Source organism: Gouania willdenowi, chromosome 4, assembly GCF_900634775.1.
Source record: "Gouania willdenowi chromosome 4, fGouWil2.1, whole genome shotgun sequence".
NCBI lineage: Eukaryota > Metazoa > Chordata > Actinopteri > Blenniiformes > Gobiesocidae > Gouania > Gouania willdenowi.
Genome location: NC_041047.1, coordinates 37583304 through 37598859, shown reverse-complemented (window position 1 = coordinate 37598859; position 15556 = coordinate 37583304). Strand labels below are relative to the sequence as shown.

The 15556-nt window shown below is 41.2% G+C and overlaps 1 protein-coding gene across 1 annotated transcript in view; it reads right to left on the bottom strand.

The window, feature by feature from the left end:
- The window catches only part of crocc2 (ciliary rootlet coiled-coil, rootletin family member 2), a 90982-nt gene that overhangs the window by 29643 nt on the left and 45783 nt on the right, over nucleotides 1-15556 (bottom strand). Inside the window, exons 14-17 of the mRNA XM_028444750.1 lie at nucleotides 14970-15169; nucleotides 13151-13333; nucleotides 12633-12777; nucleotides 701-847 (exon numbers count right to left, since the gene is read on the bottom strand). Coding sequence (XP_028300551.1) covers nucleotides 701-847; nucleotides 12633-12777; nucleotides 13151-13333; nucleotides 14970-15169 — 675 coding nt within the window. The remainder of the gene's footprint in view (nucleotides 1-700; nucleotides 848-12632; nucleotides 12778-13150; nucleotides 13334-14969; nucleotides 15170-15556) is intronic.

The window sequence follows — 15556 nt, the reverse complement described above, 5'->3', positions numbered from 1 at the left end:
TGCTAGGCTAGTGCTAGGTTAATGCTAATGTTAGGCTAATGCTAGAATAATGCTATTGCTAGGTTCATGTTAAGTTAGTGTTAATGGTATTGCTTGGCTAATGTTATTGCTAGTTAATGCTATGCTAGGCTAATGCTAATTAATGTTAATGCTAATGACATGTTTATGCTAAGCTAATGCTAAAGTAATGCTAAGCTAATGCTAAGCTAATAAAGTGCAACAAAGGCCAGCACACGCATCCTCACTTGCATTTTCTTGTGGAAATGCAAATATTCTAGTTGTAATTGTAATTTTAAAAATATGCTGCTGTTGTAATCGTAATTAAATTGTAATTGAGTTTAGATCATTCAAGTTATAATTGTAATTGCCATACAAATTCTATAAAAATTGTCAATTATAATTTAACGCAAAACTGGGAAACCATGTTGCAGTTCTATATGAAGTTCTACACAATGTAGTTAACAAAAAAGGCTCAGATGCCCACACCAAAAATTTAAAAAAAGATATTTTCATTGATTACAAAGCCTAACAGGGTAACCAATAGACAGGAAACAGAAAGCTAACACAAGATGAAAGTTAACTTTTATTAAATTATTTATTTCAGATTCAGTAATTGTGATTAATTGTAATTGAACTTTAGTAATTGAAAACGTAAAAATATAATTGACCCCAACCCTGGTGTGAGCTCCTGATTACTGACATGCAGCAGAATACAACTGAGTTCCACTTTGTCCTTGGCCAGGCCTTCGCTCAGGGCAGCCATTTTGTCGAGGGAGTCCTTCAGCGTGGCCTCCTGACTTTGCAGTTTAGTGAGAGCAAACTCCTGTGCAGCATTCTGGGACTCCATCTGTACAGTGAGTCAAAAACACCTTCAAGCACACATTAACTTTTTATCACTCGACGAGATCTGATTGGCTATTGAACTCAGTGCTCGGGAGCGTAAGGTCGTGGGTTCTAATCCACCCTCAGTCATATTTTTTATGACGTGTTTTTAAAACTGGCGACATCATCACATTAAAATCAATATAAATGAGATGTGATGTTTGCTCAGTTGATGATGGCTTTTCATCACCCTCGTAAGTAAGCCAAGGTTTACATACTCAGAGATGATAGACCCACTTTATACCAGCTGTAATGAAATCAGATACCCAGTTTTGTATCGCAGGGTATGTTGACTCAGAGTTTATGGATAGACGATTCACAAACAAGCCACAAGAACGCTCTTGTTAAGGCCCTCGCCGTACTATTTAATGTTCAGTTTGTGCTCTTGTTTGTTTGCTGCTTGGGTTGTGTTTCTGTGACAGAGTGGGATGTCCTCCCCAATGGAACAACTTTGATGACGCATCCCAGGATTGGCCGCCAGCAGGAGGAGTGGTGGGCTGGCCGGATTGGCTGAGGAGGATGTCACCACTTTCAAAAAGCCAGCGCAACTGTCAGTCGGGGTTCACCAACCTTGACAGCAGCAGCATCACATTTTGTCCGTATGAAAAACTCTGTCTCCGAATTCGTTTGTACTTGTGATCCCCGTTCGTGAAGTGATTATTATTTTGGTTAAGCTTATCACCTGTATAGTATATAGTGCACTTTATTTCCCTTCTTATATAGTCTGGGTTCCTGCGTTTTGGTGCAGTTTTCCGTTTCTTAGCATATTCTTGTTTATTATATTTTGTACCTGCTGGGCAGGCCTCTTTTTCTTCAGGATATAAATTTGTGAAGTAATGCTATCACGAGTTCAGCACCGTGAATAGCTGCTAGAGCATGAAGCGGCAGTGCGCATGGCAGAACAAACAAAAAACAATATCAACAGAAAATATTCTAATCAATTCCATTACTCAAAGTATATTTTTACTGAATGAAAAAATGAAGATCAGTTAGGCTTTACAGCAGAGGATGGCAACAGCGTACAGAAACATAGATTAATAAAGCCCAGCAAAAGGTAAAATAAATAAATTAAAAATTCCACTCCTTCAAAAAAATTGTACGCACGCTGCGTACAGGATTCCGGCTGGCAGCGCCAATGTCTCAACTGACTGTGTCCATTCACTGACAGCGGTTGGGAGCCTTAGGCAGATTTCAAAGACCCCAACAACAACACAAGCTAGCTGAAATATGATTGGATGAAGACTTGTTGCTTTCACGTGACATCACATTGCTGCCTCGTGAGAGTGCAAAATTCAGATAGAAAGCAGGAAGTGAGTAGCTTGAGAATCTGCCATCTGAAATAATCAAAATGCCCATGTTTTGTGTAGATTTTATAGAGTACCGAAGATTTTCAAAGGTGAGAAATATAAAAAGCTCACAGAACAACGCCGCATAAAGTGGATTTTAAACTACGTCTGCTGTCGGGAGGAGCAGAGTCTGCTGATGCCCCCCTATAGCGACCACTTCGGCTGTTAGAGGTATGCTAGCGAGCTAACTTTGTTTTTGTGGAGCCGTTTGGTACCGAGATTGTGGACCCAACCCGCTCACAAAAAAGTTATGTGCCTCAATACTTTTATAGGCTTTCATCTGCTGTTTGGTGCAGTGGGATCATGTTTAAATGTTGAATGGTATTTGATGTTTATTTTAAATGCTGGTGCGCTAAAGCATGCATAGTTATGTGTTCACCAGAGGGAGAGAAAGAGAGAGAAAAAGAGAGACAGAGAGACGTGGCTTTTATCAGCTGTGGTACAGCGCCTTGTTTGTGTGAATCTGAGCTTTGAATAATGTTTTAAAGTTAAACTTGCTGTGTTTTTAAATGGCAAACATATGAATATATAGAATACCTCTAGGAATGAACAAACATTTGTGTCCCCCACAGTTTTCTTAATGCCCCCCCATTGAATTTTGTCTGGAGCCAACTCTGCATGTTGTAAATGTAATCCTACTCATTCTAAGCGTGCACGGTGGCCACACTAGTCATACTCAATCATCCCATGATGCATTGCAAGCAGAATGTAAAACAGTCCTGGGACCGACTTCAAGCTAAAAGTCAAACATCTCTTTTTAGGGACAAAAGCATCTCTTCTTGTCTTCCATTAGTTTTTTTTTTTAACTCTTTTGTAAATAAGGGTCTTGTTTTTATTTTAACAGGAAGTTTCATCAGGAGCACAAAGGAGGGTCTCAAAAATCTCTGTAATGTCGGAATGAAATGTGTCTATGTAGCCCAGGTAGAAAAACACACCCATTAGTTGAAGTCAATAAAATCATATTTATTTTATTAGTTTTGTTTGTATATGTCAGCAAAGATTAAATGTCCTATTGCACTTGAATGCATCACTCAGTTCACATGACCCCACACGGAGGATACAGAGCCTTCAACAGCCAATCAGAGGCTACGCAGGTCACGTCCAGCCTGTCAACTCAGAGGTAAGGCGCATGAGTGTTGTTCTCTCGGTCTTTTCCAACCTCGGACGCGAGAGTGAAAGCAGCCATGCAGCGGAGGAGAAAAAAAGACGGAAAGAGGAGAAAATACGTGAGGTAAACTAAGAGAGGAGAGAGATAGTGTCAGTGCACTTACCTACTGGAAGCTTGGAGCCAAGACCAGACGAAGGAGAGATAAGACGAGTCAATATTGGATGAAAAGAGAGCTAGCTGATACTTAGCATTATCGTCCATGCCCATGTTAGCTTTGTGTCTCGCAGGCTAAAGCCACGTCCCTTCCCTGCAGCAGCCGTTGTGAGCCCCGACAACATGCTCAGCTTAGAAAGACAGATCAACGGTGAGAAACATGGCTCTGTGGCCAATCTGGTGCTATTTTTCTGTTGGCTCTGTGTGCTAAAAGGAAGTAGTAGTGTATAAAAATCTATAGGATGAACTGAGATGAATAATGATGCAGTGTTTTACACATGTATATTCTGAGTTTATTATTTTATGCTGATATGATATATATTAAAAAGTGTTAAAGTTATAAAACGTATTATAGTAAATTATTTTAGGGTGAAATTATAATTTATTTTATAAAAACGAAGTGTTGAATGACTTTATTTTACCTCAACTGTGAATTTAAGTATGTTAGAGGGTGATTGGGGTGTGGTTCCTCTCACACTAGTAGGCCTATAGTGTGGGAGAAATTAAGCATACTACTTTAATACCTCTGAACTACAATTTGTATACTGTTTTTGTATATATGTTATTCTGATTTTGATATGGTTATATTTTGAATGCAAAAATGGTTACTTACCATAATTATTACTGGAATGCTGTTCACATAAGCAGTTAGATATGAGTATTTAGATGTTGTACAACAAAACCTGAAGAAAAAACTGAAGATTTATTATTTTATATAATTGAAGATTTATGTGTGGAGTCTGATGCACTATTTGGCATTTTTGACATTTACACCTTTTATTGATGCATCAGAGTTGAGTTTAAGAGATATGACCGTATTTTTAGGTCAGGTTTTTTGAATGGACGAGAAAGTCCAAGGACCAGGAAGAGATCCCGGTTGAGACTGATGGCGAGCTAGGAACCTGGAAGAGAAGACACAGACAAGGAGATCTACACATACACACACGCACATACATACACATCACCCTTCAAAGAAACTTTAAGAACAGGAGCACCTGCAACAATTTTCATTTTTTAAGGGCCCAATGGACAAATCTTATTTTTGTTTGTTTAGTGTGCACACTTTTATTTTTGTTTTGGTATCTGAATTATTGCAACAATACACGAATTGCTACTCAACAGTTATTCCTTGTCTGACTCATTATTGCTGCTCATGCATATAGCTCCTAATGAATCTGGGTTTTCTGATAACTAGTCCAACTTGATATTATACTGTAATTCCTTTTATCATCGATAAATTGGGTTACATAAGTGGCGAGCTAGCCAGGAACTATTTGATTTGAGCACCAATATTGAAGTAATGATCAGTATGTCTGGTGTCAAAATTCCAAACGCAGTTATTGTCAGTGGAATAACTCAGTTATCTGAAAAAGTTGAACAGATGGTTGACTTTCTTAAAGAGTATGGTAAACTTGAGAGAATCCTTCTGGTCGATGATTCACAGTCCGAATTTCACAAAAACCTGATCGTTGAATATTCCAGTGGTTCAGCCTTAAAAAGTTTAGAACCTCTTTTGCCGTACATGTCCAAAGCACAAGATGACCCCACCATTGTTTATGAAGTTAGGACACTGAGTAGCGCGTATGCTACCAAGGTAGTTGGAAATGTTACTAAGACATACTTAGTTGAGCTTCAGGAACAAGCCAAGCTGAGCGGCAAAGACTATAGTGAGGTATTGAAAGAGATGATGTAGCAGATTGGGCAAGATGTTGAAGCCATTCAACTCGCAACTGAAGAATTCTCCCCTGCACATGTTGAGACCACTGTCGTATCTCCGCCCACACCTAAAGAGCGACAGCCTGAAACCTCATTCTCTGATGTCACCCCAAGCAACTATGGTGCCACTGACCATGTCCCCTGCATGAATGAAAAGAGAGTACCGTCCCTTTCAGTAAGTGATATGAATCCACCTGACATTCAGAAGGTCGTGGTCGAGCACATCGTAAGGAGGCAGGATGTCATCCCACACATGCAATCCCAGGAGAGATTACGTTCCTTCTCCGGGAAGACTCCCAGACCTAATAATGAAACTGATTACGACACATGGCGCACACACAAGACAAACCCCCCGTTGGGATAAACAAAGTCAGAACATCTGCAGAGAAAGTCAAAGCTCAAACATGTTCAAGCTTACAACATCCAAAGCAGAGCCAACCTTTCCAACTCCCCAAACGGTTGGTTGGTACCAAGAGTACAGCTCAAGTGATGGTGGGAGGTGAAGAAGTCAACTGCCTTCTTGATTCAGGCTCACAGGTAAGCACTCTATCTGAGTCATTTTACAAGCAACACCTTTCAGAGCATAAGATTAATCCCCTGCATGACCTCTCAGAAGTGGAATGTGCAAATGGCCAGCTTGTGCCTTACGTTGGCTATATAGAAATGACCATAACCTTTCCCAGAGACTTTATAGGGGCTCGAATAGATGTAAACACACTCGCCTTGGTTGTTCGCGACACCTCACAGACCCTTGTGCTCATAGGCATGAACACCCTAGACATGCTGTTTGACATCTATTCAGAGACTGACATGACCCATCGTCAGCCCCTCCCACATGGCTACAAAGTAGTTTTCAAAGTTATTGAGTTGAGACGGAAACAAGCAAGCAACAACCACCAAGGGGTAGTGAAGATGCAAGGACAGATGGCTCGAATCATTCCAGCCGGTGAAACTGTAGTGGTCGAGGGAGTCGCCCTTGTTAGTGGCCTTCAAGAGGAGAAATCAGTTGTCATTGAGTATCCATCGACATCCCCCCCGCCAGGTGGCCTGCTAGTAAAAACTGGTCTTGTTGATTTCCTTCAGCTGCGATCCCATAAACTGCCAGTCGTTATAAGCAATGAGTCTGACCATGATATAACCATCCCTGCCAAATGTATTATTGCAGAAGTTAGTGCTTACCAGGTCATCTTATTAAAAGAACACAGTATAACCAAGCAATTAGAACCCCTCCAGAAACCTCCAGAGACCCAGTCAACCCAAGAGCCCACTTTAGATTTAAATTTTGGTGATTTCCCAGTCCAACTTGAATGGAAGCAATGCATCACTCAGCAGCTTAACAACATGCCTGATGTGTTTGCACATCATGACTTGGACTTTGGCCGGACGGATAAAGTAAAGCACCACATAAAACTCTCAGACGAAACCCCCTTCAAGCTCCGTGCCCTGCCAATACACCCACAGGACATCGAAGCTGTCCGAAGGCATATCCAAGAGCTCCTTGACGCGGGAGTTATCAGGGAGTCAGAGTCCCCGTTTGCATCACCCATAGTGGTAGTCTGAAAAAAGAACGACCAAGTTCGGTTATGATTCGATTATAGGTGTCTGAACCTCCAGACTATAAAAGATGCATACAACCTTCCAAAGCTTGAGGACACATTCTCAGCCCTAAACGGTTCTCAGTGGTTCTCTGTGCTTGACCTTAAGTCAGGGTACTACCAGATAGAGGTTGCAGAAACGGATAAACCAAAGACGGCCTTTGTGTGCCCCCTCGGGTTTCGGGAGGTCAATAGGATGCCTCAAGGGGTCACAAATGTTCCCAGCACATTCCAACGACTAATGGAAAGGTGCATGGGGGATATGCATTTGAAAGATGCGTTGGTTTTCCTGGATGATGTCATATTGTTCTCCAGAACCCTTGAGGAGCACGAAGAAAGACTCATGAAAGTGCTCACTCGTCTTAAAGAGTTTGGGTTAAAGTAATCCCCAGAAAAATGCATCTTCTTTCAGACATTGGTTCGTTATCTGGGTCATGTAGTCTCCAGAAATGGCGTTGAAACTGATCCCGAGAAGATTTCACCTCTTAAAACATGGCCTGTTCCCCAGACCCTAAGAGAGTAAAAATCATTCCTCGGTTTTGCTGGATACTAGCGGAGTTTCGTTAAGGGCTACTCCAGCATCGTAAAACCTCTCCACAACTTAACCTCCGGCTATCCACCTCTCCAAAAGAAATCAAAGACAAAACCAGCAAACATGAAACAGAAAATGGATCAATACCATGACCCAAAAGAGCCCTTCAGAGGTCGCTGGACACCAGCTTGCCAGCAAGCTTTCGAGACAGTCATTCAAAGCCTCACTACAGCCCCAGTACTATCCTTTGCTGACCTCCAGACACCCTATATACTGCACACCGACGCCAGTACCACCGGGCTCGGTGCTGTGTTGTATCAGGAGCAAGAGGGCCAACTTAGAGTCATAGGTTATGCAAGTGGAGGGCTGTCACGAAGCGAGAGCTGCTATCCAGCGCACAACTTGGAGTTTTTGGCGCTCAAGTGGTCAGTTACAGAAAAATTCAGCGATTATCTTTACGGCAACCACTTCATCGTTGTAACGGATAGCAATCCGCTGACATACATTCTGACCACAGCAAAACTTGATGCGACCAGCTATAGGTGGCTAGCAGCACTGTCCACATTCTCGTTCAAACTCCTCTATCGTCCAGGAAGGCAGAACGGAGATGCGGATGGATTATCACGTAGACCACATGGGATGCTAGCAGATGATCAGAAATCACAAAAAGAGAGAGAACGTATAAAACAGTTCACTCAAGATCACCTCTCCGTTCCAAAGAACATCAATGCAGTAAATCAGTCTGTTGTGAAAACAATCTGTGAGAGGCAGCTTACCTACAGTGTCAACCCGAGTGATGAGAGAGAGGGAGATCAGATCGTGTTGCTCTAGTGGAGGTCCTTGCCATGTCTCCTGGTGCTATGCCCGATAGCTATGGGCAAGAAGAACAGTTTGGAGGTCTACCAACCATCCCTCATCTAACTGAAGAGGAACTAGCAGATAAGCAAAGAGCCGATCAATGTATAAAGCATGTTATCTCCCAGATCGAACATGGGGACACACCACCCCCCATGTTACACACCCAACTTCCGGACCTTCCACTCCTCCTCCGAGAACTAAATCTTCTCGAGTTCCATAACAACATCCTGTACAGACGACGCCAATTGGGGTCCCAGACAACATACCAACTTGTACTCCCAGCTGAGCTTCGCAAACACAGTTCTCACCAGCCTGCATGACCACATGGGTCACATGGGAGTCGATCGTACACTGGACCTTGTAAGAACGAGGTTTTATTGGCCGAAAATGGCTACGGAAAAGTGAGGACGTGTGGCAGGCGCGTGCGGAGGAAAGCTCGACCTGAAAGAGAACTACTAGACCCCTTGAACTCCTATGTATGGACTTCCTGTCACTTGAAGCTGACAAAAGAGGGACTAAAAATATCCTGGTGATTACAGATCACTTCACTAAGTTTGCAGTTGCCATCCCTACACCCAATCAAAAGGCCCGTACCGTAGCAAAGTGTCTGTGGGAGAACTTTATGGTGCACTACGGTATCCCAGAAAAGTTGCATAGTGACCAGGGTCCAGACTTTGAGTCTCGCAGAGTCAAAGAACTCTGTCATGTGGCTGGTATTCACAAGATATAGACAACACCATACCACCCTAGGGGCAATCCTGTGGAGCGATTTAATCGTACCCTGGTTGACATGCTTGGCACTCTCCAAGATCAAGATAAGTCCTGTTGGCGTGACCATGTAAAACCCCTAGTCCACGCCTATAATTGCACCAGAAATGAAGTGACTAGTTTCACCTCATATGAACTGCTGTTCGGGCGCCAGCCTCGTCTGCCAGTTGATCTTGCGTTCAAGTTGCCAGTACAATAGGGCCAACATACATCCCGCTCTGAGTATGTGCAAAACCTAAAATCACGTCTCAAAGAAAGCTGCAAGGTAGCTATAGATAAGGCTGCAAAGATAGCTCACAAGAACAAAATGAGGTATGACAGACATATAAATGAATCAGACTTGGAAGCCGGAGATTGGGTACCGGTTCGAACTGTTCGCATCTGGGGAAAACATAAGATTTCGGACAAATGGGAACCCACTGTCCATGTAGTGGTGAGAAGAGCAGGCACCCTCCCAGTATATACAGTAAAGCCTGAAACCAACAAAGATGGCCCCCTAAGAACATTTCATAGGAACCTGTTACTTTCATGCAGATACCTACCTGTGGAGGAAAGCAGTGAGCCTGTACAAAAATCAGTACCACGCAGGCCAGCAACCCGTGCAAACCCTGCAGTAGAGGAAGATAATTTCTCAGGTGAAGAAGATGATGTACTCATTCCACTGTATGTTAGTCCCCCTGTCACCACAGTCTGTGAACATCCTGTGAAACCTGAACTACCCATGACCAATGTCCAAGACACTCAGCATACTGAATCCCCACGCATTCGTGTGCCGGAAGGTCCTGTAAATGCTCCCGATATTGACATTCCACCTGATAATGACAATCCAACCGACTTTGACAACCAAACTGGTTTTGAATATCCACCTGATATGTTCAACAGTACCTCAGATGTTCCCCTCAACGAGTCTAACTCACATCAGAGTGACCCTGAGTACTTACCCACCGAAAGAGGCACACCAACCGAACAAGCAGATGAAACAGCTTTGGTTCAAAATGGTTCACTTGATGATCATCCAGACATCCAAGGAGAACAACTTTTGGTTTCCTCAGATGCTTTGGACAAGGATGAGAAGAATGATGGCAATAAAGGTGCAGAACATTAAGAAAGAAAGGAAGAAACAAGTAACATGGAAGAAAAAAATGAGATAGTCTCAGTAGAGACAGAGGAGGAAAAGGAAAGGACGGACACAGATAATTCTGTCAGGAGATCTGAGAGAAACCGTCAGCCATCGCGACGGCTTGAGTACACTGAGTTAGGCAGTCCTTTGATGACAGCAGTGAGATCATTTCTTCAAGGATTGTCCGCAGCCAGGATGATGTTATAAGTAATGGTGAAGAGCCTGTTCAACCCCCTGCCTTGTCCCCTCGAGTAATTGTCCTTTAATTGTTTACCATACACAGGGACGTGCATGAGTTCAGGAGGGGGGGTGTAGCCCAGGTAGAAAAACACACCCACTAGTTGAAGTCAATAAAATCATATTTGTTTTATTAGTTTTGTTTGTATATGTCAGCAAAGTTTAAATGTCCTATTGCACTTCAGTGCATCACCCAGTTCACATGACCCCACACGGAGGATACAGAGCCTTCAACAGCCAATCAGAGGCTACGCAGGTCACGTCCAGCCTGTCAACTCAGAGGTAAGGCGCACGCGTGTTGTTCTCTCGGTCTTTTCCAACCTCAGACGTAAGAGTGAAAGCAGCCACGCAGCGGAGGAGAAAAAAAGACGGAAAGAGGAGAAAATACGCGAGGTAAACTAAGAGAGGAGAAAGATAGTGTCAGTGCACTTACCTACTGGAAGCTTGGAGCCAAGACCAGACGAAGGAGAGATAAGACGAGTCAATATTGGATGAAAGGAGAGCTAGCTGATACTTAGCATTATCGTCCATGCCCATGTTAGCTTTGTGTCTCGCAGGCTAAAGCCACGTCCCTTCCCTGCAGCAGCCGTTGTGAGCCCCGACAACATGCTCAGCTTAGAAAGACAGATCAACGGTGAGAAACATGGCTCTGTGGCCAATCTGGTGCTATTTTTCTGTTGGCTCTGTGTGCTAAAAGGAAGTAGTAGTGTATAAAAGTCTATAGGATGAACTGAGATGAATAATGATGCAGTGTTTTACTCATGTATATTCTGAGTTTATTATTTTATGCTGATATATATTAAAAAGTGTTAAAGTTATAAAACGTATTATAGTAAATTATTTTAGAGTGAAATTATAATTTATTTTATAAATACAAAGTGTTGAATGACTATTTTACCTCAACTGTGAATTTAAGTATGTTAGAGGGTGATTGGGGTGTGGTTCCTCTCACACTAGTAGGCCTATAGTGTGGGAGAAATTAAGCATACTACTTTAATACCTCTGAACTACAATTTGTATACTGTTTTTTGCATATATGTTATTCTGATTTTGATATGGTTATATTTTGAATGTAAAAATGGTAAATTACCATAATTATTACTGGAATGCTGTTCACATTAGCAGTTAGATATGAGTATTTAGATGTTGTACAACAAAATCTGAAGAAAAAACTGAAGATTTATTATTTTATATAATTGAAGATTTATGTGTGGAGTCTGATGCACTATTTGGCATTTTTGACATTTACACCTTTTATTGATGCATCAGAGTTGAGTTTAACAGATATGACCGTATTTTTAGGTCAGGTTTTTTGAGTGGACGAGAAAGTCCAAGGACCAGGAAGAGATCCCGGTTGAGACTGATGGCGAGCTAGGAACCTGGAAGAGAAGACACCGACAAGGAGATCTACACATACACACACGCACATACATACACATCACCCTTCAAAAAAACTTTAAGAACAGGAGCACCTGCAACAATTTTCATTTTTTAAGGGCCCAATGGACAAATCTTATTTTTGTTTGTTTAGTGTGCACACTTTTATTTTTGTTTTGGTATCTGAATTATTGCAACAATACACGAGTTGCTACTCAACAGTTATTCCTTGTCTGACTCATTATTGCTGCTCATGCATATAGCTCCTAATGAATCTGGGTTTTCTGATAACTAGTCCAATTTGATATTATACTGTAATTCCTTTTATCATCGATAAATTGGGTTACATCTGCGTGAGTTTTATGGATCAAATGACCACATGTTGAATACCATTATTTTCATTGATTAGGAAACCTAACAAGGTAATCAAGAGATGAAAAACAAATTATGTGATAGGTAATATTTTTTAGTGTATTTTACATGCTAACACAAGAGGAACGTTACGTTTTATGGGCTTATTTATTAAAAGATCAGTAATTGTGATTCATTGTATTTTAACTTTAGTAATTGAGAACGTAATTGTAACTGACTTTCAGGGGAAAATAAATATTGAAACTGTAATAGTAATTGGAAAAAATGCTGGTCAACATAATCATAATTCAGTTGTAATTGAACATAGATAAATGAAGACGGAATTTTAATTTAAAAATGTAATTGACCCCAACCCTGGTCCACACTGTGTTTTTATCTGATAGAAAAAAGAAAAAAAAATCTCAGCAGCTTTTAGTATTGTTGTTCATCAGTTAATGACCCTGAAGGCTATAATAAGTTCAAGGACATGTTGCCGTGGGAACAGGACTGAAGTAGAACAGTGGTTTACCTTTGAGAGAGCGAGTGCGAGGCTGTTCTTGTCGTCCTCTAGCACCTCCTTCTGCAGTGTAATCTGACTCAGGGCCTCCTTCACTGTCACTAACTCCCTGCGTAGATCTGAAAGCATCCCCTCCAGCTCCTGCAGATTTTTCTCCCTGAAACAAGAACGGTATCAAATGTATCAGATCCTGCCTCACACACAATCCTTCCATGGTATTACATTTCTACTTTGAGAAACAGAGAAATGTTGGTGCCAAAGATTGGAAGAGTGACTGATGTGTTTTTTGTCGTGCTCCTGTTCTCAGTTAATTACAGTTTTTTTTATAAATGAAAACCTGAAAAAATCAAGTTCCCTGCATGTGTGCTGTAATGCTATGTCAGTCATTTACATTTTTCATTCACATCTCCTTTGGGTGTGTTGCCGTTCAAAGACTGACATGTGTTACTGATCTGAAATCTAAACAAAATTTGCTTGAAAACAATCCCACGTGACGGTTGTGGAGTTGTGTAATGGTCATTGCATCGTACCCTCTGTGGGCCTCCGTGCGCTGTTGTGCCAGCTGCGTCTCCAGATCTTCTCTCTGCTGCCTCAGTAGGTCTCTCTGTCTCTGGAGCTCCTGAGATGAGCCTCTCACTGCCTCCAGCTCAGCTCGCTGTGCTTCTGCCTCCTGCTGCAGGCCTGACACCAGCTTCTCCAGACCAGCTTTCTCACTGTGACACACAGAGTGTCGTCTGTACATTCAGCCATCATACTGCTTTATTAGCCTATACCAGGGGTCACCAACACGGTGACCGTGGGCACCAGGTATGAAGTAAGCCTAGATTAGAGGAAGATCTGGTGCAACCTCACTTCGACTTCCAAAAATCTAGAGCACCAACTACTCACTTCAAGACCATACATAGAGCTTACATTATACTCTATAAGAGATTCAAAATAAATTACAATCTACAAAAAACTGTCATATGTGAAACTGCTTCACTTGGGTCATTCTTATACATGTTTTGGGATTGTAAACTCAGTGTTAGTAGACGTACTGGACATTCTTTACATTCCTAATCCTGCATTTTGTCTCCTTAATGATAATTCTGATGTAACTTTAACACAAATTAAGCACAAGTTGGTCTTTGCAGGTTTCACCTATGCTAAAAAGGTATGTGCATGAAATCATTTTGGTCTCAAAGCCTGATCAATATTATCAACCTTTAACATACAACTGCACGTCTTAACAAGGCTCGACCAGCAACTGTTCAAGCATGGAACTCTTTTTCATCTGAGTTCATCTCTTGGACCAGAGACAATGCACTTTATCTGATGTACTGTATTTACCTGCCTGCTTTAAGTTTTGTGCCAATAAAATCCTATCACTATTTACTTTTCTGAATATGTCTGAAACTCCCTCCCCCCTCCCCAAAATTGAATAAAAAAATTTCGGTAAAAGTTTGTCAAGAGATACATTGTTGACGTTACTGTTAAAAATGCTTTTCCATTAAATCAAGTGTTGCAAAAAAAAAAAAAAAAAAAAGGACAGCAGCACTCTTAGAAACAAGTAATGTGTAAAGTAACTAAGTTACTTTTTAAAAGAGTAATCAGGAGTCAGATTATGTATTCAAGGTAGCGGTGTCAACACTGGTGGCCTGACGGCCACAAGCGGCCCTGTGTCTAATTTTGTGCAGAACACAAAATTACTTCAAAACCACACAAAATTACAGATAAATACACAAAACAAAAGCAAAAATACACACTGTTACTCATAAATTTGGATTAGAAAATGTACAATATTACCAAATATTGTGAAAAAGAACCACTCAAAAATTGCAACAAAATTGACTCTGAAAACACAAAATTACAACTATACGCAAAATGAATGATAGCGCACAAAACAATAGTGAAAAAAAAATACACAGAATTATTTTTAAAAACACAACAAAAACACACAAAGCCTTTGTTCTTTCTTGTATTGATCCTCAGATTGGTCATTGTTCTAAATGCTGACATGAATATTGATAATGTGACCTCAGATCAAGTTACAATCACATTTTTGTGGCATGAACTGTGATAAAAATCACTTACCCTGCAAAATACAATAATTAGCTGAAATCTGAGGAAAATAATTAACAATAAAAATCTAGATTTGTATGATAGAAATGGCAATCTGCTAAGTGCTAAAGTGCTAGCCACTTGGCCATTGGCTTGTAAGAGAAGTCCTTGAGCACTGAAAAGCAGCTCCAGCTAACAGTATGCCAATATTCTAAAAACTGCTCTCTGTGCTGCCAGTATTTGAGCTGCTAAAGCAGGGCTGTTCATACTCAGGTTTGCCGTTAATAAAGAAAAGTATAAGGAGTGTACCTGGAGATGAGCTCCACAGAGCAGCGGTATCTGTTGCTCTCTCTGAGGCTTTCCTCCAGAGCTTTTTTCACTTCCTGAATCCCTCGACGACCATCTTGAATCTTCTGCTCCAGCTTCCTCCTCTCAGCATCCTTATCCTTTAGGTGATCCCTCAACGTGTCCCCTTGTTCCAGAGTGGCATCCAAACATGCACGGAGTTCCTGTGGTGCACATACACTTTAAAAATTCTACTTACACAAGACAAAGCACCTGTGACTTTGTAGGAGTCATAGATATCTGCTTTTAGGTAAAAACTCACTGAATAAAATGGACAGTTAAAGATTGTTTAGTAAAATTGCAGTTGCTCTTGTTTGTTTTCATAAATGTGACATTTTTCAACATCTAACCTCTGACCTTCTGCCCAAACAGCTGTCAGTCAGCAGATGAACTGTAGTGAGAAAAGCTAAGCTATATTTAGCCTGATTACTGATGCCTACTTTGTTTTAGATTTGTTTTATTTTTTATTTTATCAGTGAACACATTATTGCAACATAAAACCAAACTGAAAGCAACTTCTGTCATCACTCTGATTCCACATGGGAATTAAA